At 46.3% G+C, this 24,410-nt stretch overlaps 1 protein-coding gene across 3 annotated transcripts in view; it reads left to right on the forward strand.

Annotated features, from left to right (window-relative positions):
• Positions 1-355: 355 nt before the first annotated feature.
• The window catches only part of RAB31 (RAB31, member RAS oncogene family), a 142,389-nt gene continuing 118,334 nt past the window's right edge, over positions 356-24,410 (forward strand). Inside the window, exon 1 of one of the 3 annotated variants that reach the window (XM_035013807.1) lies at positions 356-556. In XM_035013807.1, coding sequence (XP_034869698.1) covers positions 431-556 — 126 coding nt within the window. In that variant the 5' untranslated portion in view covers positions 356-430. Of the gene's footprint in view, positions 557-822; positions 1,224-24,410 lie in introns of those variants that run through there. The other 2 variants (XM_035013806.1, XM_035013808.1) reach the window with 2 other exon arrangements.

A 24,410-nucleotide genomic window follows, 5' to 3' on the forward strand; every position in this document is an offset into this window, starting at 1 on the left:
CCAGATACTGAAAGTGGGTGGTCCACTGGGGGAATGGAAATGTCATCAACCAAAATTGGCAAGTCAGGAGAGAGGCCTGAGAGTTTGGGATTGGGGATGAAGTTTAAGAAAAAACGTTTTATTTCTGATCTAAAATGCCAGTAGATTATTCGGGTGGATATGTCCAAAAAGCTGACTTGTCTATAGTAGCAACAAGTGAAGTCATTTCAGTGGATGAGGTTCACTGGGCTATGGATGGAGAAAAGAGGACAGGTCCCACAAGACTTCCTTGACTGTCTCAAGCCAGAGCCTCTTTTTATTTGCTGGTTAAGGGACAATGGTCTGCACCGGGAGCGACATATTTCTAGCTATACTTCTGAGGGTTGGGTGTCTGCTCAGGCAAATTATAGCATTTTCTATACTGAGCAAGGCAGCTTCCTCTCTACAATGCATGTTTCCTTTTTCAGGCAGGGACACATCTGTTTTGGAGGAAGTTACAGACCCCCTGCTTCTAGAACCATTTTCAAGAACTACACGGGAGTTAGTCGAAACCCTCGCATTAGAACTGCAGGAGAAGGTGGGTTGCAAAGTTAACTGTTCCTTCTCATCCTCACAGTTATGTCTTGGCTTCATTTCTGCGGGGATCCTAGGGTGTCATGTAACGATGGGACTGCAGGCGGACTTCGAAGTGCTCCCGCATAAAGGACCTCAGCTGGCAGCATCCACTTGGAGATGAGGAATGGAATCCTCGGGGACGCAGCCATCCGTGGGGTCTCCCCCCACGGGGAGATCCTGTCCTCCTTACACTCCACGGGGCACTGCGGCCGGGCGGGGCTGGAGGGGCAGATACCAGAGGCGGGCTCAGCAGAGCAGGGTCCGGCCGCTGCGTAGGTCTGAGGGAGGAGGCACTCTGCCAGTGACGCCGCAGGTCCCGGGGGCTGCCCCGGGGTGGCTGACGCCGTCTGGGGGCGTTCCTGGGAGCCGGGGGCCCTCGAGGTTAGACCCGAAGCCCCGGGAGGAGCCGGCCGGAGGCCACGTGACCAACCGCGGCGGGGCCGGCGGCCCAGAAATAGCCTCGGCGGCGGTCCCGCCCGCGGGCTGCAGCGAGCGAAAGGCGGAGACTGGAGGCCGCTGGCTGGGCGCGGGCGCGGCGCGGCCCCGGCCCCGGAGGATGCTGAGCCCCTGCCCGGTCCGGCCCCGAGCACATGATGGCGATACGGGAGCTCAAAGTGTGTCTTCTCGGGGTGAGTCCTGCGCCGCCACCCGCCGGGGGACACCCACGTCCGTGCGTGTCCCCCCCCGCCCCACCGTCCCCTGCGCCCCCTCTTCCCAGCCCGGCGGTGGTCGGGTTCGAGCCTGCCCCGGAGTTTCTCACTCGTTCACCCCGCCGCCGCGTCTGCCGGGATCCGCTGGGGCCCCGCGGCGCTCGTGCCGGGCCGGGCCAGGCCGGGCCCCAGGACCCTCCGCGAGGACAGGCAGCGCGGCCGCCGCTCCTGGCCGCCGCCGCCGCTGTCCCTCCGGCCTCTGAGGGCTTTCTCCTTCGCCTTTGATAATTTCCTTCCGGCGGAAACTTCAGGTTACTCAGCCAAGGCTCCAGATCTTTTTTGCCTCCCGGAGGCAATGGGTCTATTCACTTTGGGGGGGGGGGGGGGGGGGGCGCGGTGAGGGCGTGGGGAGAAAGAAAGCCCAGCCAAAGGCGAGCAAACGCAAGGGGATGCCCCGGCTGGAAGGCGAAGGGATAAGCATTGGAGAGCTTAGCGCCTCGGAAACTTCCGTGCTCCGGAGAAAGAAGGCAGGATGAGAAAGTCTCCCGGATCACCGCTTCCCCTCCCAAAGTGGGTCTTTCTCGGTCTGAGGAAATGGGAAAGAAGCCAGAAACACAGATAGAAACCAATTCCCCAGCCCCTCGCCTCGGCAGACCTGTCAGGTGATGCAGGACAGTCTCTGGAAACCCGCCGCCGAGAGCTCAGATAATATCAAGGGTCATTTCCTTTTGGGTGCCCACATCAAATTCCAGAATTTCTTCTTTTGAAAGAGCTGGTTTTAAGCCGTGTTTCCAGCAGCCTTTGGCATCGATGCCGAGGGTACTGCCCCTGGCAAATCCTGTCTCCCAAGAAAACTATTTCCTACAAAAAGAGCAGCAAAGGGGGAGACACATTGTTATTTAAAAGAAGTGCTAACTGGCTATCAGGAGGGAGGTAGAGACTCCTATAATGAGGAAATGATTCCAGGTTAGGATTGAATTGTACCAGACCAGCCAAGTGTCTAGGCTCCATCTAGGCTCTTTTGGAACCTCTGGCTGGACAATGTTCTTGACTGTCTCCGGTCACTGTCTTTTGCCAGAACTGTCACTTACACTAGATCATCCGGTTTGGCTAGAATTCCAGACCTGGCAAAGGCCCTCCCTTTGCTGTTAGCCTGGGCACAAACTCCCATGTGTGCCCGCCCTCCTGGCTTGCTCAGCCACAGCTGGGATCTGCAAAGGATCCTGTCCTGGTCTTCCTCTGTTGCAGGGGTGGTTTTCACTCTCAGCCAGGCTCTCCAACGTAGTCCCGACATAAATTCCAGGCATCTCGTGTTTTCCTTGCGAGGGGTCATTTCAGCCTCATGGAAGGCCTTCAGAGACTTAGAAGGAATGTTGTGTCCCAAGGAATCAAGAGCAACTTTGACGTGTGTTGTGTGCACGGGGATTGGCCTTGGGAGTAAATGAAGTAGGAAATGTTTTGCCTTCTCGCGCCCCCCCCACCATGCTTTCTCCCTCAGGCCCTACCCATAACATGAATTATCTTCACTGTTCAGGGATGGGTCTCTATATCCTTCTACAAGGACATGGATCACTTGCTGTGCAATTCTGGGCAAGTACTTCAGTTGCCTCATCTATAAAATGGACATCATAACATCTTCCCTTTTAAGGCAGAGGATTATACCAGATGATCTGCTAAGATGCGTGGTACCATTTCCTGCTAACGTGTGATTCCTGGGTGACAATTAGCAAGCCTGGGAGATGAGATAGCTGGAGGAAGTCCCTTTACTTCTTTTCTTTTATCTCTAAGAATGAAGCATACTCTTTTAGTGGCTTCCTGGAGACGGTGCCTCACCCTTGTTTGCTGGGTCTTTGCAGGGGCTCTGTTGGTAGGAGACTGGCTTACCAGGAAAGAGCTCTGCCGGAACAAGAAGGTATTTCTGGGCAGCTGGAGGCTTTGACGCTTCATCCATGTAATACCACATCTGCAGCCTTCTGTTTTTTTGAGTGGCTCCAGGTTTTTTCTTGTTTAGATCAGAGGGCCAATGACTTTGTCACCCACACTGAGTAAAATTTGTTAAGTCGTGTGGTTTGGCCGGGCCTGTCCTGGGCAAGATGTGTGTGATAGGCTGTATTCTCAGTGGCTCATCCGTATGAGGGCCTTGTCTGAGTGAGATAGCATTTGGGGGAGGTCAAAGCCACTTTAACCACTTGGGGTTCACTCTTGATTTGACAAAGAACCTTGTAGGTCAGTGACTACAAGAAGGAATCAAGGCCACGTCTGAAAGTCCCCTTAAAATCTTATCAGGAGTCCTGAGCTTCTTTGTTCTCTGTGTTGGGAGGGCCATCTTTTCTGGATGAAGTCTTGTGTGTGGCTAGCATTCAGCTTCCTGTTTTTCAGCCACCACCACATCTCCCTGAAGTCTCAGTATGACTGAGACCCTACAAGCCAGGCCCTCTGTTCCTATTACTTTGTTTCTGGCCCCTTTGAGAAGGTGATCGAGAATGCCGACCTCCTAACTGAAGTCTGGCTGTCTCACTGGGGAGTATGAGGGGCTGGTGTTTTTGTGCCTGGCTATTTGCCCTGATTGCTCCTTGGTTACACGTGAGGGTACACTTCCCGTTTGAGGCAGAAGGTTGTTTTAGGCACGGGCAGTGCAGACTTGTATCCCTCTTAGCTGTAGTCTGCAACCTCTAGCGGTTGGAGGTTCCCGACAGGAGGGTCATTTGCAACAGGTTGAAGCCAGAGTAAGCCAGAAGGCATGTCTTCTCTACCCAGACCTGTGCCTTTCAGGACTCTGAGGTTCAGCTTGTCTGTCTTATTTCTTTTGGTGAGTGCTCCCAAATGGAATCCACGGCAGTCCGTGGCACATTCTCCGAATGCTTTGTGCTCTTAGAAAAACCAAGGACTTCAGAGCTTTGGATTTATTTAGGCTACCTGTTATAAATTCTTGGCTCTCATTATTTTCATGGGTGGACCCTCTCATGTTTTTCCTAGGCCTCTGTGAATGCCCTTTCCTGGGATAAGGCAGGCCACCTGTGGAAGCCAGCCATGCAGGACGAGGTGTTTGAAGGGGCACACACTGGGAAAGGGTCCTTATTAGACACCTGGGACCCAGGAGTCTTGTTCTTGTCAATAAAGTGCCAAGAGTCCCACTTTGTAACCTAAACTAGTATTATGAAACATGTAGCTTAAAAACAACCCCCTTAAAAACAGCAGAGTATGTTAAAAAAAAAAAAAAACTAACAAAAACAATATTGAGGCAGCAGCTGTTCCAACCCCCGAAGGTGGGAAGCTTCCCAGTATGCATTTTTAACACACATCACCACGTGGCAAAAAGCAAGGGGAGAGAGAGAGAGGGAAAGAGAGAAGGGAGAAGAGGAGGAGTCCAAGGAGGGGCAGAGGAGGGGGAGGAGAGGAGCTTTCTTTTATTTTATTATTTCCTCTGGGTGTGTACACTTAAAAACTGCTTCCGGATGGAATCCCAAAGAGATTTGTATTTGGACTTTGGTTGTCTTGACGACAGTTTAGAGATTTCTGTCACTTCCTCAGCAGCTGAGTGGCATGGTTAAAAGACAACCAAGGGTGTCCTGCTTCTGGTAAGGAGCTTAGGGAAGCCTAGCCTTCTGGCCTTTGTTAGAATCTGGGTGGTGGTTCTTCACAGAGCAAACACCTGGGATTTGGTGTGACATCTGGGCAGTGGAGACTTCAGACGTGTGCAAGGCCTTCACAGGAAGGGGCTGTGTGATCCCCAGAGGCTCCAGGACCCAAGGGTGGGACACATTTCTGCTCACAGTAAGCAGATCAATCAGAGCTGTGGAACCTCAGATGGACTGCTTTGAGTGATGGTGAGCATCCCACCACCAGAAGTGTTCATAAGGTTATATGAATCTGTTAAGGTCATTGTGGAAGGAAGGAGTGGGTAGGATGGGGAGGATTGGGCCAGGCAATCCTCAGAATTGCTTTCCAAGTCTGAGATTCTAACATGTTCATTTTCAATTGTTCAATTGAAAAACCAGTTTTGCATGGGTGGGGCTGGTGGGGGAGGGTGCAGACAGGCTAGAAACCTAATTTCTTTTTCTTTTTTTTCCTTTTAAAGATTTTATTTATTTATTTGGGAGAGAGAGAGAGCACGAGCAGGGGGGCAGGGGGGCAGAGGGAGAAGCAGACTCCCCGCTGAGCAGGGAGCCCGATGCGGGGCTCGATCCCAGGACCCTTGGATCATGACCTGAGCCATGGGCAGATGCTTAACCGACTGAGCCACCCAGGCACCCCAACTTAATTTCTTTCTTACCAAACTTGATTCCTCTATTAAATTGAACCCTTTGTGGAAAGTGTGGTTCTGGCTTGAAAATAAATATAAATGACATGGTGGGATGTCTTCCCAGGAGCACACAACACATAGTAACACCGAGCACCCAGGCCAGGCGGGTGGAATTCCCCAGGGTCTCTTTGTTCCTCTTTTGTTCAGGGTCAGCATGGCCACACGTCTCCCTCAGCTTCCAGAGCTCCGTGCGTCTCTGGGTGTGCGTCAGAGTCCCTTGTGGAGCATTTTTAAACTTCTCATGGCCCCTCCCCATCCCTTGTCAGGCATGTGGCCCCCACCCCTTGCCCTGGCCCAGTGTCACTGTTCTCGTGAGTGTGTTGTATCCTTCAGGACTGCTCCAAGGCCGTTGCCATTGGAAAATAGAAAACTTCACATTTTAAGATGCTAGGACATGAAAAGATCTTGAACTCATGAATTAGAAAAGGTCTTCAAATTTAATTGTGTCCAACAAGTGAGACTACTTTTAGTGTTTGAATGTCTATGCAAATATTACACTTTAATCTATCTTTTTTTTAAAGATTTATTTATTTATTTTAAAGAGAGAGCATGCGCGTGCATGCGAGCGTGAGGGGGGAGGGGCAGAGGGAGAGAGAGAATCTCAAGCAGTCGCCTCACTGAGCGCGGAGCGACTAGCAGGGCTCCATTCCACCACCCTGAGATCTTGACCTGGGCCGAAACCAAGAGTCAACCACTCAACTGACTGAGCCACCCAGGTGCCCTTCATTTAACTTCGTTTTTATAATTTCTAATATGTGCTTGCAAATGAATAGGCATTCATTCACTCAACCACTCACCATTTATCCAGTGCTCCTTTCATGCCAGGAGCTGTGGGTGGCTGCAGGTAGACAGGACAACTTCGATGATCCTTGTCTTTTGAAGTCCTCTGCTGTTCCTGGGACGGGGACCCATCAGCAGTGAACTAAGTGACATCACTTGGATTCCTGTGACAGCACCTGCCACAGAGCCATGCACAGCAGAAGTAAGAGAGTAGGATGATGAAAAATACTGACTGTCATCCATCTTATTAGATGTGAGGACAAGTGAGGGACAGAAAGTTTTTGCACCAGGTCTGTTTTGAGCACCTGCTGGGCTAGCTGTGCTAGAGACAGAAAACAGGGAAGGCGGAGCTCTGGTCGCTGCTGGTGGTGGAGAGATCCCTGGTTGGGCAGGAAAGACAGGTGCGTGCACAAGAACTAGCATTCCCGGCCAGGGTGATGAGGGGGAATGCTGGAGGTGTCACGTGGTATAGTGGGAGGTCTGAAGTTCAATTGAACACAGAGGGACTGGGAACGAACAATGTGGGAAAGTCTCTCCAAGTGGGAAGGATTTGAACTGTGCCTCAAAGGACACCCAGGGCTTTGACAAGAATAGAAATGTGGGTATGGACCGAAGGCACTGGGGGAGAGCAGGTGGGGCCCCGGATCTCACGGTATTTTCTGCAGGGCTGAGGTGGCTGCAGGGTGTGGGAGACAGGGAGCACGGCCCTTCTGCTCCCAGGCTGACCACTGGCCTGTTGACCCCACAATCTCCCTAGCATGGGGTCTTTTATTTTGAACTTCTTTTTCCCTTGTTTTGTGTTGAAAAGTCTCAAACTCACAAAACATTTGAAAGAGTAGTGCAATGAATGTCTGTAGATCTCTCACCTAGATTCAGTGGGGATGACATTTTGCTAGTCTTGCTTTATCTCTCTTTCTTTAATTTGTTAAATAATACTATTTCTTTTTCCTGAACCAAGGGAAAGTCAATTGCAGACATTATGCCAGTTGGGCCAAGCAATCATCAGAATTGCTTTCCAGGTCTGAGATTCTAACATGTTCATTTTCTAAATACTTAAGTATGTATCTTTTAGGAGAAAGGACATTCTCCTGCACACCTGTAATACCCCCAGAATTGAACACAGATATAATGGTATCGAGCATATAGTTCATATTTAGATTTTCCAATTGTCCCCAAATGTCCTTTATAGCTGTTTTAAAATCCACAGTAAGAGAGCATGTACTACATTTGCTTGTCATGTCTGCCATTTAAACAGTTCCCCTCCTTTTGTCTGCCATGAATTCAGACCACTTGTCTTGCAGAAAGTCCCAAGATCTCGATTTGTCTGATTGCTACCTCATTGCTTCTTCTGGGTTATGCATTTTGGTGAGAAGACACCTTCTCAAGGTGTTGAATGGCCTTATTTTTTATGTGCTCAAATACTTTGTGGAGCTTACTACATTTTAGCAGAAAGGTGGGAAAACAGATTCTATGGCTGGTTAGAAGGTGGTCAGTGCTATATGGAAAAACAAACCTGGCCCAGAGCTGGGGGAGGGGCACAGGAGCTCTGGGAGGGGGGAAGCAGGTAGGTAGGTTGGTGGGTGAGAGTGCTCAGTCTCCTGCGGAGACCAGATGGGGCCTCTGCTTTACCCAGGAGTTGACTTTGGTTCTGCAGCTTCGGTTGCATGGTCTGACCACTGAGCTGCTGAGAGTCGCGTAGCTCCTGAGGAACCAGAGTTGTCTTTCTTGTTCCTCACTTTGTCAGCAGAAATAAGGAAAAGAAAAGGGGGATTTAACATCGGGGTCACTGAATGGGCTTCTCACTGTGGAATCTTCTGTTTCGGTGAATCTTTTTCTGATGTATTTCCTTGCTCCTACAGCTTCAGACCTGCTCTGACTTCTCTGGAGGTCATGAACTTGGCTTCTGCTTGCTCAAGATTTAGCCCAAAAGGTAGCCCCAGGCTGCTTTCAGTTCCCCCAAAGGCACCTGGGGGACCTGTGGGAGAGCAAGCAGAACCAAGGGGAAATCATTTCCCTCCTATTTTCTCTACTTCGAACAAAGTAGCAGAGAGCTGGATCCCTTTTTGTCAACAGTATTTGTTTTTCTAGAAGAAAAAGATACCTGCATTATCCAGTATCACTTCCTTTTTGCTCTCTTGGAGTCAGTATTCTAACTAGGATCTGCTGGTAGAATGCATAGTCCTAAAAGGTGCCTCTGTCAGAGACGTCCTTGAAAGGGGAGAGAGAGGGAGAGGGAGTTGGAGGAGAGAAAGGAAGACAAGAGAAGGGGAGGAGGGCTGGGGGGAAGAAAGGGAGAGAGAGAGGGAGAGAGAAAGAGTGAGGAATGAGCATGCAACACATGCGCATGTGCATGAAGAGTTTCATATAAAAGTTGCCCACTTGGGCGCCTGGGTGGCTCAGTTGGTTAAGCGACTGCCTTCGGCTCAGGTCATGATCCTGGAGTCCCGGGATCGAGTCCCATATCGGGCTCCTTGCTCAGCAGGGGGTCTGCTTCTCCCTCTGCCCTCTTCCCTCTTGTGCTCTCTGTCTCTCATTCTCTCAAATAAATAAATAAAATCTTAAAAAAAAAAAAAAAGTTGCCCACTTGACCTTTGCTGGCAAAGGGGAAGAGCAGTGTTCCTGTGTTTTTTGTTTTTTTGTTTTTTCTGGTCTAACTATTGGCCATGGCATTTACACTTATGGTGAGCTTAATTAAGAAAGTCTTTTTTTCTTTCTTTTAAGAAAAAAAAAAGCATAGCATCAATACTCCAGACTTCATGGACTTACCTTTCATTTCAGGAGCTAAAATATTTTCTAAACTTTTTCATAATAATCTTCTGAGACTATTTTCTTTATTATAAAGTAATACATGCTCATTTTAATTAAATTTTGAATCTATGAGTGACTGACTCATAATGACTGAGTAGTGAAATGATAAATGCTGATTTTCGTTCGAGACCACAAAGACGAGGGATCCGGGACAATGCCTTTAGCCTTGTTTCTTTAGAATGACATAAAATTGTACAAACTTGCCACAGTCTTGTTTCCTCTTGTTAACTGGAAATCCTGCAGGTATGAAGAAATCAGCCTACCTGCCTCCCTTAACCCCCTGGTTCCCCTTCTTGTAGCTTCTCTTCTTTCCCTGTTTTCGGTGTTACGTTTAAGATGACCGTTCTTAATTTTCTGGTCAACATCAAGTTCTCCGTCCTGCTCTATGTTTTTTTTGTTGTCTCTGTTCTTTCCTGCCCCGCAGGGTCATTTTCTTCCATCCTTTTAATTTGTATTCTTATTCTCCCCACCTCTCATCTATGAATCATCAGACTGTCCTTCTTGAAAGAGGCATCTGGGGCTTAGCTCTTAGAGGGAATGTTTCTAGCCTGCTCTTCACTTGCTCCCCAACTGCTGAGTGGGGGAGTGTGTGCTGAGCTGAGCCTGGTGACCTTCCCCCCTGCTGCCGGTGTAGACCAGAAAACCCAGCCAGGCTTACCCTTTGGAGAGTAACACAGGCAAATGAGGGTCTATATAAAGTGAATGAGGATTTAACTGAGGGCCGTGTGCCTTGAGAGAGGAGTAGAGTTACTCACTGGAGATGTGCTACGTGGCTGCTAGGCTATCGGCACATAGGACAGTTTCCCAGAGAGGGGGGGACAAGGTCCTTGAGGTTTATGGTCCAGCAGTATACTTGGTGTGATGGGGCACACATAGGAATGAACCCCAGGCGACCCTGCGGGATGTCACATGATGCTTCATTGCCCCATGTTCCTGATGAAGGGCTGGGGAGTTTGGGAGAGACCAGGGAGGGCATGTGGGTGCCTGCTGCTGAGCGGTGTAGGCCCAGTGCAGAGGAGGGGAATGTGGAGGGAGTGAGTGGGAGAGGCTCTGGTCACGGCACGCATTCATCTACAGGAAAAGGTTCTAAAAAGACTCATTTGTGGAAGTGGTGATCCCTGTGGGGCAGGGCCTAATTTGCACTTTAAAACAACTTACTCTTTCTCTTCCTTGGTTTATTTAATGAGCATGCATTGCTTGTGTCAATAATTTAAAACCTATAAAAATTTGCTGCAGGGCCAAGGAGATGTTTGACGGGTAGAGATCCCTTTGGTTGTTACTGGCAATGATGGATAATTTGATAATAAAATTGGAAAGTAAATTGGTTTCAGACAGTGAGAGGTCCTTGAAACGTGAAGGTTATGCCTTTGGGCCATGAGGGGCCAGGTATATCCTCAGCGGGACACACACTCAAGGGGCTTATCAGGATGCTGTCTTCTTATAGGGGCTTATCAGGATGCTGTCTTCTTATCTGTGCACGTCATTGTTTGGTCTCATCGTGACCTCGGCAGTAGCAACAGCTCTGGCTTCCCCACCACTCTCAAAGCTAGTCTCTCTCCAAATGGGGTTTTGGAAAGTTGTGGGTCTGTCATTCTGCCCCGGGGGTCTATAGCTTTCTGTGCCTGTTCTTTTTCGATGCTGTTTTTAAAAAATAAATAAGATTACATCCTGGATCTTCAGGGTGATCACCGTGTGACAAAACTGTGTCAACTTAAGTGCTCACAAAAACTGGCTCAGAGACAAGAGCCCAGGCAGAGTTAGGACAAAAATAATGCATGGGGCCACGTGAAGACCCAGTGATCCTGTGACACGTCACGGATATTTACCAGGCACTGTGCCAGGGCTTGGGCATAGGGCGGGTAACAAATCGGACCCACAGTCCTGAACTTGTGGAGCCGACATTCCAGCAGGAGTGACCAGTGCTCATAAATACCTAGTACTGGTGACACCTGTGGTGGAGAAAAAGCAGGTGGGGGCAGGGGGAGGGCTGAGGGTCGGGAGGGGGGCCCTGGAAGTGCTGCCTGGGGGGTGGCTAAGTAGGGGCTTGAGGAAGGCCTCACTGAGAAGGCCTTTGAGACACAGAGGCAATATTCCTCAGTTGGCAGAGGGGACCCAAGGCTGGAATGGGAGAGGCATGCCTGGTGAGTTTGAGCTCCAGTGGGCAGGCCAGTGTGGCCAAAGCAGAGTGACCATTGGGAAGGGAACAGTTGGAGGCTTGGGACCTGAGTCTTTTGGGTCTTGTGGGTAGGGCAGTGTGGGAACTGCAGCATTTCCTGGGCATCAGGGCTGTTGGAGGTTTTGTGCAGAGCAGTAGCAATGGTCTGACCTCCCTTTTCTGCAGATGGCTCCAGCAGCTGCATAGAGGGTAGACCACTGGCAGGGGAGCTGGTGGAAGGCCAGGTCACGGTGATTTCCACCAGAGGGTAGCGGCCTAGGCTGTGAGTGGAGTCCCACTCTGGCTGTTTGAAGCTAGAAGTGAATACTTTGCTGACAGATCATGTATGGAGTAGGAGGGAACCATACCGTCACATGGTGCCAGTATGCTGACCTCAGAGTGCTCTCCAGCCCTGAGCTATTTCAGTTCAGCAGAGCAACATTATCCATCACAGTAGACTGATATTCATCTGAATGTTGTTGGTTTTATAGTTTAATTTGCATTTAATTAATACATTTATCTTTATTTTCTAGTTTCAGAATAGCATTAGTAGTTTGTGTGTACTTTTATTATTTGCATTTATTTACACTATCATTAATGTCTTCGTTGGGACCCATGGGATTGTTTTTCCCCTTAAAAAAGCCTATGGAGTCTTAAAAGCCTGAGAAATACTGCTCTAACCTTTAAGGTTGGCCCTGGGTTAATGGAGCTGTTGTCCCTCATGAAGTGTCCGATGTTGGCGGGACTGTGGGCAAGGAGGCTGCATTCCAGGAATCAGGGTCTGCTGCAATGTGGAGGTATGTTCTTAGCTATGCCATGTGCTGGCCCAGGATGCTATTCCTGGAGGCGTAGGCCTCAACCGTGCAGTGTTGCTTTTTTCTGGTGTGATGCAGCTCATGGACAGTCTTGAAAATCCTAGACCCTCCCATAGGGATACCTGGATTCTGTTGTGTATGTGGCCAAATAACGCATTAGGCTTTTTAAAGGATGTTCTTCTCATAAAAGCATTATTCATATAAGCTTGAGAATCATGAAGTCAGTCATTTAAAGATCTTCCAGAATAATTCAGTTTAAAAGGAACTAGTAATAAATATGGTCTATAGATTTTTTTTGGTCTATAGATTTTTAAAAGAAAGATCCTTATTTAAACAGACAAGTTGTATTGTTTGTAGACCTCTACTTGTAGGTTAATTTTAGTAACATAACCTAATATGTACTATTGCACAATAAAAATAGAAATATTTAAAAAATATTGTTGTTAAAATTTTGGTTGTATGATTTACTGATTTGAGTACGTTGCTGCTGTTAATGTGAATTGTGTCATTGCACATTTCCCTTCCGTCAGCCCTGCGCTTCTGACTTGTGAATTACCACAGTTGTGTCACCGCTAACCAGATGTGCACATCCTTGTTCTTGTTTTTGAGCAGCGTAGTTACAAACACTCTGCCTGTGTCTTCATATGTCCTTGGCTTCTTCCTTACTAGCACTATAATGGTTTATAATTGCCCTTACCCCTAATCCCAGCAGGTTCAGTAATAATTGAGAAAGATTGGTGCACAGTCCTGGCACCGAAACTAAAATGTACTCTGTTCTTCCCCAGTCAAGAAAGCACTGCAGAATGCCTTTGATTAAGAAGGATGTCGCTATATAGATGAGTTGGAAATCAGGCTAGTGCGCGAGTATCTCCGTAATCCTAGACTCAGCTGACATGTGCTGAGTCTAACTCATGTGCCAGGCACCATCTGAGGGCTTCAGTTATCCACTGCTGTGTAACAAGCCACCCCACACTGAGTAGCTTAAAAGAACAAGGCATTATTTTTTCTGCCAGTTCTGTGGTTTGACTGGGCTCAGAGGGTAGCTCCGCCTGAGTTTCCTTGCCGATTCAGGCCGATGCTGGCTGGGGCTGGAGCCATCTGCAAGCTGCATCGCTCACATGTCTGGGGCCTCCCCTGGGGTGGCTGGACCAGCTGGGGCTCACCAGGTGTCTCTCTCCACGTGGCCTCTCCCCGCGGTTAGCTTGGGCTTCTTTGTAGCCTGGAGTCTCAGGGGAGGCAGACTTGTCACCTGGGGGCTGGCTGTTTCCAGAGTGAATGTTCCATGAGCTTCGGGCAGAAGCTTCTTGTGACCTAGGCTCCTAGAGCCCAGAATGTCATTTCTGCCATGTGTAATTGTTGGAGCAAGTCACTAAGGCCCGCCCAGAAGCAGAGGGAGGAGATCTATGCTCCACCTCTTAATGGGAGGAATGCCAAGAATCTGTGGTGGTCTTTAATCTCCCCCAACTGAGTAAGTGCTTTGCATACATTATGGCATTATGGGACTTGTCAGGGTGAGTTCTGTTATTGTCCCCACCTTGCTGATGAGGAGACTGAAGCTCAGGGGTTAGGGACATGCACAAACACTCATGCTGAGAAGTGAGGCTTCGTGGATTAGAACTAGCTTGGTGTGACTCCAGGACCTGATGCACTTAACTATGTTGCCGTGCCGCAAACTGTGATCGTTACTAGTCACAGATCACTTGTTCACAGCCGGCATGCCATAATGGTTCGATAGAATGGGATTATTAAAAAAATAAAAGGCTCTGTGTTTAAAAAGTAATAATCACCGAACCAGGTTTGAAGTACATCCATGGAAGAAAAGGAGGCAAATCCCCACAATGTCAGGGTCCTGGCCAGGTGTTTTGGGAGGTAAGATGACTGATCCTCACTTCTGGGAATGTATTACATTGTGATACACAGTGCAGTATCTGGATCCTGATGACAGTAGGGAGGTCCTAACACGTCCCCAGCTGCTTTGTATGGTCGCAGTGTGCGGCCCACATACTGGGTACGCTTCCTGTCCCTGATGTGCAGGTGTGAGGCACTGAGGCTTGGGGTGTTGGCTTTGCTCCAGGCCCACAGCCTGTGTATGAGGCGAGCACCTGGAGCCCAGGGTTTCTGTTCCCCATTTCCCGGCTCACATGTCCAGGAAGCAGCGTTTTTGCTTTGGTCCTTTTATTCCTTTATTCTCTCATTGGATGCCTGTTAAGCAGTATGTCAGGAATGTCAGTTTGCAAATTGTGATCAGTCAGTCACAAGGCCAGCCTGCTAGATGGGTGGGGCCGGTTCGATGTTCGAAGTTTCTAGGTCTGCGGGTACAACTGTCATCACAACTCTGCTGGCCTTCTGCCAGGCACTACAGCGGAGTGTGGACAAGCCTCTGGGCAGGGAGACTGGAGGACCTTTTCTGTCTTTGCCACTTAACTAACTCACATAACTTCTCACAGGGAATCCTGCCTAGGAAATCATAGTCAGAAAATTCTCTTACTCTTTCACCATGAACCATTTTACATCCTGATAACCTCAAAAGGCTTAGGGGAGTTTGAATAGATTGTTTCTACAAGAGGATTCCAATTTAGAAGTTTTCTTTAATCTTCTCTGCTATGGGATGTGTAAGACATAAGTGCTAAGTAATAACTTTTGATTTACTCTATATTGTAGAACTTCATTATTTTTACGAACTTGACCAGATTTATAACATACTCTTTAAATTTTTATACTGAAGTATAATATTCATATAAAAAACTGCACGGATCTTAAATGTGGTGCAAAATGGATTTTCACAAAATGAGTAGACCTATATAATCACAAACATGCAGATCCTGAAACAGTGACCAGTCCCTCCGAAGCCCATCCTGTTCCTCCTTCCTGACATTAGGCTTCAAAAAGGAAAGAAAAAAGAAAAGAAAAGCAAAAAAGAAAGAAAACTAACCTATTCTTCTGACTTCTAACACCATACTATTACAGGGGACCCTTGAACAATGTGGGGAGTAGGGGCACTGACCCCCTGCACAGTTGAAAATTCATGTATAACACAGTTGAATAATTCATGTTGACCCCTCCTGAAACTTAATACAGAGAGCCTACTGTTGACCAGAAACCTTACTGATAATATAAAGTCGATTAACACCTATTTTATATATATTATATAATGTATTATTACAGTAATAATTAAGTTTTCTCTAACATCAGAGAAAAGAAAATATTAAGAAAATTATAAAGAAAATACATTTACAGTACTAGAGCGTATTCATTGAAGAAAATCTGTGTGAATGGACCCACGCAGTTCAAACCTGTGTTGTTCAAAGGTCACCTATATTTTTGCTTGTTTTTATTTTAATTATTTATTTATTTTTTAATTTTTTTTAGAAGATTTTATTTATTTCAGAGAGAGAGCAAGTGGGGGGAAGGGGCAGAGGGAGAAGGAGAAGCAGACTCCCCACTGAGCAGGGACTTGATGTGGGGCTCCATCCCAGGACTCTGGGATCATGACCTGAGCCGAAGGCAGGCACTTAACCGACTGAGTCACCCAGGCGCCCGATTTCGCTTGTTTTTAAATTATAACATACTTACGGAAGGATCTTCATTATTTCAAAGCAATTATACCAAAGTGGTGTTGTTTAATAGAAGCTCCTAGAACAGGAGCCTCCCAGCTGGTGGGCGGGGGCTGCCGTCGTGTCATAGGTGCAGGGACTAGAAGGCTGGCCTTGGGAGAGGGGGCTGAGCGGGCTGCAGCCACTTGTGTCCATGTGTCCAGTGCTAACAAATAATATCATTTTCCGTGTTTGCTGGGATATGAAGGAGGTTGGAAAGCAATGGAGGCCTATTTTAATCAATTCGTTAAATGGGAAACATTATTAGTTGTAGATAAATAAGCCTTTTTAAAGTGTTCAAGGGTGTTTGAAAGCAATTCCATCAAGTATTAAAAATACTGTGCCTATTTTTAATGAAGAAAACCTTTCTATGAAGAAAACCTTTGTTAAGACCCTCCTTCCTTAAAGTTGTTGTTGTTCTTTTTTTTTTTTTTAGAGAGAGAGAAGGCATGTGCGGGCGTGGCGGGGGAGGGACAAAGGGAGAGGGAGAGAGAGAATCTTAGGCAGGCTGTATGTTCAGTGTGGAGCCCAATGCGGGTCTCGATCTCACAACCCTGAGATCATGACCTGAGCCAAAATCAAGAGTCACATGCTTAACCAGCTGAGCCACCCAGGCGCCCCTTCCTTGAAGTTCTTTTTTAATGACTAGACTTAATACATACTTGTAAAGAATACAAATGGTACAGGGACCCCTGGGTGGCTCAGCTCAGTGTCTGCCTTTGGCTCAGGTCACAATCCCAGGGTCCTGGGATCAAGTTCTGTATCGGGCTCCTCCTTGCCCAGTGAGAAGCCTGCTTCTCCCTCTGCCTGCCGCTCCCCTGCTTGTGCTTTCTTTCTAATAAATAAATAAAATCTTAAAAAAACAAAAAGAATACAAATGGTACAGAAAGCTTCCAAAATGAAAAGTGCAAAGACCACCTTCCTCTGGTAATGTCTTATGTTTCTTATTTAGTTTTCTAGATATGGTTGTGCATATGCAAGTGTTCTTTTCCTGCTTCTTTCACCTAGAGGTAAACCTTGACTATCTTTTCTTGTCAGTATGTATTGATCTATGTCATTTATTTTAAGAGTCACATAGAATTCTCTCACAACAATATACCATGATTTACTTAATTGGTGCCCTAATGACAGATGTTTGGATAGTTCCAATTTTGGTTTTTACAAATAGTTTGCAGTAAAATCTTTGTATCCAAATTTTAATGTATGTGTGTAAAATATATCTGTAGGATAATTCCCAGAAATAGAGTTTTGGGTCAGAGATATATGAAGTTTATATCTTTAAAAAGATATTGTAAAAGTAATCTCCAAAATATTGTACTAATTTACCTTCCTTTTAAGTGTTTAGAGTATGATTTTCCACACCTTTACTAACAATGAATATCATCAAGATTTTGTATCTCTGCTAATATTATGGGTTAAAAATGGTAACCTGTTCTTATTTGCACTTCTTAAATAATGAATATCTTTTCATATGTTTATTGACTATTTTTTTCTGTTACTTACCAAGTCATATCATTTATCCATTTTTAATTGGGTTTTTCTTATTGATTTGCGAGAACTCTTTGCATATTAAGAAACCAAACCCTTTGTCATTTATATTGCACATATTTTCCCTCAGTTTGTTGGTTTCTGTTTTACTTTGTTTACTGTATTTTAAAAATCATCCCAAATATTTAAAAACCTTTATTTAGCCAAATGTGGCAGTCTTTTCTTTTGTGGTTTTGGTGTTTTATGTCTTGCTTAGAAAGTTCTTCCACACTGTAATATTATAAAAATTGTTACCTATATTTTTATTTTGCTCTACTACTTTTATAGTGTTTTTTTTTTAAATTAAACTTTTTTGATCAAATAGAATTTATTTTGTACAAAAAGCTAGGTTGGGATTTAGGTTTTTTTATTTTTTATTTTTTTCTTATTTCAAATGTCTCACTTTACTGATTAATTCATCTTTATTTACTGATCTGATATGCTATTTGTATCATAAACGAAACCCCTATGTGTATGTGGGTCTATTTCTATATTCCATATTGTTCTATTAAAAAAATCCATTGATTTATGAATTAATCATATTCAGGAGAACTTAGAAATAGTATAAAGGAATCGGTTTATGGTAGCTGAATGGCACAAGGTGCCTTGAACCTCCAGGGCTGCAAGTTGGAACTAGTTAATAGATTTGCTCATTCAACAGATATTTATGACGCCCTTATTAACACTATTTGCCACTATTAACATGTAAGAGTTTTGGCAGGTGCTGAGTGTATGGTGAGTTTTGATTGTCTATGACAATGTGCATCTCACTGAGAATAGAAATTTGGAACACTGCATATATTGAATTAATTTGGTGGTTACTGGAAGATACTTAAATGAGTGACAAATTTAGGGTAGTTAAATGGAAAGAGTGCTGTTGGGAGCTGAGTCTTAGCTGGGGTGGGCTTGGCTCTGAAGTGTGGTGGCTCATGTGTTTGGATCGGTGGTAGAAAAATAAGCAAGTGGAGTGATGAGCTGCACTTTCCACCATCTACAGCACTTGGGTATTTCCATGCTGTAAATCTTTATTTTTTTCCACTTCAGTGTGAGCAGGATCCCTTCCATTGGAGTTAGTCCAGAAATTGCTATGTCAGTGGGAATTATGAGTCTAAGGGTTGGGGATAAATTGAGCTTAACATGTAATGCAGTCCACTTAAAATTGTCCTTGATCATTCTTCATCTCCCCCAAATAGTGAACGGTGCTGGAGTCATCGTGGCACCAGGTTTCCGATGCACGTCATGTGTAGACTGTAGGGCACATGCTCTGGTGGATGAAATGATGACCCCTACGCTATAGTGGGGTCCTGCGCTGCTTGTCACCAGTCACACCGGGGATAGGCTGCTTCCAGGAAGATGGCACTTTCTGTGCCCAAAGCTGCCCCAGTCTTCAGTATCATAGCCATTCTAGAGGCATAGCTTCTCCTTTATTCTGATTACTAGATTAACTTAGAATTCTGATTCCTACAGTCTGCCTGCAGTCCCAACCAAACCCCAAGCCCCGTCCCATCTTCCTGGGCTGTCATTACCTCCAGGAGTCAGCCCAAAGTGGGTGTGGCCAGAACTCCTGGGACAGTGAACCACAATGGGCCTCCCAGCTCCCTGCCTATCTTTGCTGCTCTGTCAGTCAGATCCATGTGCCCTTTGGCACAACTCCCAGCCCTTCGGCAGCTGGTCTCTTCACTGGTCTTTATTTTTTTATTTTTATTTTTTTTTAAAGATTTTATTTGTTTATTTGACAGAGATAGAGAGAGAGCACAAGTAGGCAGAGTGGCAGGCAGATGGAGAGGGAGAAGCAGGCTCTCCACTGAGCAGGGAGCTGTCAGATGTGGGGCTTGATCCCAGGACCCTGAGATCATGACCTGAGCCGAAAGCAGCCACTTAACCGACCGAACCACCCAGGCACCCCTCCATTAGTCTTTAGACTCTGGCCCATCCTCCCTCCCAGACTGAGAGAGCCTCAGAACAGTCTTCTGGTGTTCATCCAGGTAAATTAGGTCCCTGAAGTTGGAAGTAGTAGCTATCAGAAATAAGCAACTAGAGAAGCTTTTTTTTTTGGATGGGGAAGGGTGGTTGGTAAATGAAGTCACTATTTTAAAAAAACATATAAAGGAAGCCCTATGTGGGGCTCGATCCCAGGACCCTGGGATCATGACCTGAGCCGAAGGCAGACACTTAACAGCTGAGCCACCCAGGCGCCCCTAAGGAGCAACTCTTATTATCATCATTGTGCAGTTGAAATAGAAGCCCAAAGAAGTTAACAACTTGCTTTGGGCCCCTTGGTCAGTTAGCAGCAGGACTGATGTTCACCTCCAGGCCATTCTAGAAACTGCTGTTAAACCACCATGCCTACTGCCTCCCTTAAAAGGAGTGTGGTCAAAGTTTGGTATGTAAGTTGTGATTAAGCTCAGCATTGGCCTCAAAAATGATAGTGGCCAAGGTTGATCCACGACCAGGTTTGGTTATTGGTGTGCTTGTCCTCAGTGAGGAAGGGGGAAACCCATGTCCCTGGAACATTCATTTTAGCTGGAGGGTTGTGTCTTCTCCCAAGGCTGCAGTTTTGTGCAGGATGGAGCCTATCCAGTTGAAGGTGACTTCAGTGGTGACATTTGAAGAATGGCTGAAGGGATTTTCTTTGTCCCAGGAGGTGTTGAAACAGAGCTGGGGGACCAAGCAGTGGGGGCACAGATATGCTCACTAGGTATTTTTGGAAGCTCAGGATAGCATTTTGCACAGGTACATTTCCGGTCACTTGTGGAAGGAGAGGGAAGACCATGGTTCTGGGCTGGGAGATGTCTGCCAGGAACCTTCTAGTAGCTGCTAAAATGAGAGAGGCCTTGGCCCTCACTCAGCCTTTTGGCATTAACTGGAAGTCATTGCTGTGCATTTCCCATGCTGCCCTCTTAGCGGAATTAGGCCACTGGGTACTGAAATGAGACGTTGAAAGTATTTTGCAGCATTCTTTTTAAAACTGCATACACTTGTTCAAGTTTGTTGAAAAGAGCAGTTCAAAATAGCTGGATCTTTTATGAGAGCCAATGTAAGTGTAAGTGTGTGAAATTGGAAAGACAGATCAGTAAGGGTCTGACCTAGATGCTTGTGTACAACAGTTCCACAGGCTCCAGCCTGCTGTAGTGAAGGATTGGGGTTGAGGTCTTTCCTTTCAGCTCTGGTTGCTGAGGATCTATTGGGATAGTACCTTTATTTTTTTGCTATGGCACTGTCTTCTGGAAAGTGGTAGGGAAATGGAGTCACAGTGAGCTGGGACGTGTGGTACTTCGCTCTGAGGTGGAACCTGACACAGCCCCACTCAGTTTCCGGTTTGCATGGGAACTCCCGCTAGTGAACGGTGACATTTCACACATATGACACATGTCATTGCTCTCTGAATCGACAGGCCTCACCTTAGCTGGAATGTTCGTGCTTTTGTTGCCTGTAATCCTCAGATATCATGGGATGGGAGACTTCGTTGGCTTAGTTTCCAGATCACATGCAGAGAACACTTGTTAGAGAACCTGAAAGGCATCCGAGCCACGAGCTCTTCTCCTTTGCACTTCACAGTTTTTTCTGGAGGGGGCGCCGCAGCAGGTCTGAGCTGTACAAACCACGATCGATGAAAGGAATGTGGTAGACCTTGGTCTTTTACTTTAGGAAACTCCTTTTGGCCTTGATTTCCGAGGGAAGCAGTTCCTGTCTTAGCAGAGGCTGAGAAGGCCAGATAACCTCTGCGGCCGTGCGGTCATGGGCACGTAACCCAGTCCGACCGATGAGAGCCATGCGTCCTGGCCTCTGCCCGGGAGCCGGGGCCCCAGGAGCTGGGATGGAGGAGGATGAGGCATCTGGGAACGGCAGTGACCCCGGAGGCAGGCCATGGTGAACCGTGTCCAGCAGACTTGCCTTGCCAGCCTGATATCGTGGGGCTGGCACCAAAATCTCTTTCCCCGGCTGGGTTCTCCAATTACCTGAAAACCCTGTTGAGCTAACCAGAATTATGGCCCTCACCCCACCCCATATTTGTGTCCTTCAGGTGTGGAGGGTTCAATGAACCATAGTCCTCAGTTCATGCCGCATTGTTATCCCAGGCCCATGTACAGCCTTTCTGATATTTTAGCTCTAATTAATTTGTTCTTTTTTTTTTAAAAGTTTTTATTTATTTATTCATGAGAGAGAGAGAGAGAGAAGCAGAGGGAGAAACAGGCTCCCAAGGAGCAGGGAGCCCGATGTGGGACTCGATCCCAGGACCCTGGGATCATGACCTGAGCCGAAGGCAGACGCTTAACCATCTGAGCCACCCAGGCGCCCTAATTTGTTCTTCTTTCTTTACTCCACTCCAGGCCCTCCATGCAGCTCTGACCATTTTGTTGTGTTCATTGTGTGTCCTTTTATTTCTATGCCAGCATTTTTTTCTGTAAAATTCCATTCTGCTTAAAGACACCACTTCAACCCCCAACCTTAACTTTAGGATATTGTTGAGATTGTTGAGCCAGGTGCGAAATGTAACCATGGGCTTGAAGAGGTGCAACCAGCAACCCAGGTCGGCAGTGGGCAAGTGTGGAGGAATGAGTCATATTAAGTGAAGGTCCTGAGAGCAGAAGGAAAGGAGAGGCAGGGCGGGGGTGGGGAAAGGATCCCAGATAAGAGAGACCAAGGAGGTCCAGAGAATGATCCCCGTGGAAGAAGCATCTGTGCAAGTCTTAGCCACATGGCACCTCAACCTGGTCTTGGCTCCCAGCTGGCTCTGTGGGCCCAGCCAGCCCTTATAGGGATAAGGGATCGGCAAGGTGAAGACGTACAGGGCCTGGAGGCCACGTAGTCCTTGCAGAGCTGGCTTCAGTGACTGGTGCAGAAGAGACAGTGGACACGACCAGGGGATGACAGAGTCTTAAGTCAGAAGGGGCACTGGGAAGCAGTCTTTGGCTCTGGCCACCAAACAGCTTCCTTTGGCTCTAGGACCAAATTACTGTGTCCGTGAGCCTCATGAAGGGAAAGACTCACCAAGTGATCAAAAGCCTGTCTCTTTTGCCCCAGGATTGTGTGCCAGACATGTTGTATGTGATTTTATTCTGTCAACATCTATTTCTTCTTTTAAAAAAGAGTGTTTTTTTCTCACCCTTGACCATCTTGATGTAGAAAGTAGTACCTTGTCATTATTAAAGCATTTAATTTTTATTCTAGATCGTAAACCTAGAACTTAACACTCTAGAAGCATGCTACCCACTGTTGTTACAGATCTTTTAACATGGGTCCTTTCTCCCTGGGGGACAGTGCAAGACCAGAGCTGGCCCAGGACCTCCTCATAGGTGACATTCAGTGACCCTGGAGGCTGTGTGGAGGGACCTTCTCTTGTCACTGAGGGGGCATCCTACCCTCCCACTTCCCTCTTGCTCATTTGTTGACTGGTAGAGCTAACATTTCCCCCTGTTTGTGAGTCTGTATTTGTTCACTTATAAATTCCTTGATGGCTCAGAACATCATCATTCATCCTGGCATTCATCCTGGGAGTTTTTTGTAAATATTTGTTGTTTGTGTTAATATGATATCACGCATCCGAAGCCAATTCGGGAAATGTTTGTTAATAATTAGATTTGCCAAAGGCTGGGGAAGTCCTAAGTGGGTTATGCTTTCAGTTTCTAAAAAGCCTTCAGACCATGGTGGTAATTAATTTGCTTTCAAATTGTGTATAATTTGTGTTAGAATACACTAATTTATTTTGAAAGCACAGTACTTTCTTATCATACTTGAATTTCCAAGTTTTCTCCTAATGCCAGCAAAGTTTCGGTGGCAGTGTTTTGAATTATTGTTGCATGAGAGAGGGCAAGGGCTCATTATTTTTGTTTTAAATCTGTGATATCTCTAGCCTACTCTCTCAAAAATCTATTGAAATTTAGTACCATATTTGCCTTATAAATGTCTTATGTACCAGTTGTGAGAATGGATCAATGGATTTATACGTCTAACAGGTTCAGTTAATTAGTTTTGAATAGTGTGCCAAGGTGACATTCTCAGTTTTATGACTTTCCATAGATGATGGATTCTGCTACCGTAACAAGGTCAAGCACATAAAATTCCCAATCAAATGCCATAGAAAGCACAGTTCTATATGTCAGTTTAATTCTGTAGTAGTCTTTTTGTCAGCATAGCTAGTGATTCCATTGGTCTCAATTTAAGATTAGCCTCAGTCATGCTTTTGTAGCAGGTAATATACGTAATGTAATCTAATTCCTTATATAATATAATATGAATATATAGCACATGTAATATAAATGATATTATATGTAATGTAAATATAAAAGTATATTTATTTAGGTTGTAGTAGAGGCTGAGTGGGTGATAGAGTATCTGTAATTCAGGATCTAGAGGATGCTGCTGCTTTCCTTTTGTGAAATGATTTGTTTTCCGTATACAGCTTGGTATTGGGTGGCTAAATAATGCTGTTAGCTACGTGTTACTTCTAATGAGCAGACATATGTCATCCTCTACTGTAGCTCTTCACCAGAAATGTAATGGCCAAAGTAATTTGCTTGTGTTTATTATTCTAGTTATGGGATAGTAGCAGGTGTCACAACGTAATCAATCTTGGATTGGTAATAGGTGGTCACGAAGGCAGAAAATGACAGGCTAGAACACATTGACCCATACCTATTATATAATCTCAAGTAATGATGGTCTGTTATGCTCTGAGGGACTGAAATACTACATTGCAGAAGGCATCCAAGCCAAGGTCTATAAATAGGTCAGAGGGTTCCACCAGATACCCCACCCCCTTCTGCTTCTTTTAAAAGCTCTTATTACTGAATGGTCATAAAAAGAGTTTTGTCTATCCTAATGCTTCCCAACAAGACAGGATTACCAGCAACTTGGTCCTGGCAGGCAGCCAGCCTGCAGCATTTCAGTGATGCTCGCTGCCGTGGCAACCCCACTGGGCCTTCCGTGGGTGCAAGTAGATGCAGTTGTTGAAGAAGAGGTGCAGCCCAGCAGGCCAGTGAGCATGGCCTTGGTTTGAATGATGTCATGCCAGCCTGGGCCACTGGGAGACGATGGTGGCCACCTGCCCAGTAGCTAAATATGGGTGGGTGGCATTTTCCAAATAAGGAGACTGGGAAGAATATGGGTTTAAAGAAATGGATGGTGATACTCGTATAGTGTCATACTATACAAATCAATCTCATAAATTAGGATTTAGAATTT

This window comes from Mirounga leonina, unplaced genomic scaffold (genome assembly GCF_011800145.1).
Source record: "Mirounga leonina isolate KUSES-001 unplaced genomic scaffold, KU_Mleo_1.0 Mir_167, whole genome shotgun sequence".
NCBI classification, from domain to species: Eukaryota; Metazoa; Chordata; class Mammalia; order Carnivora; family Phocidae; genus Mirounga; species Mirounga leonina.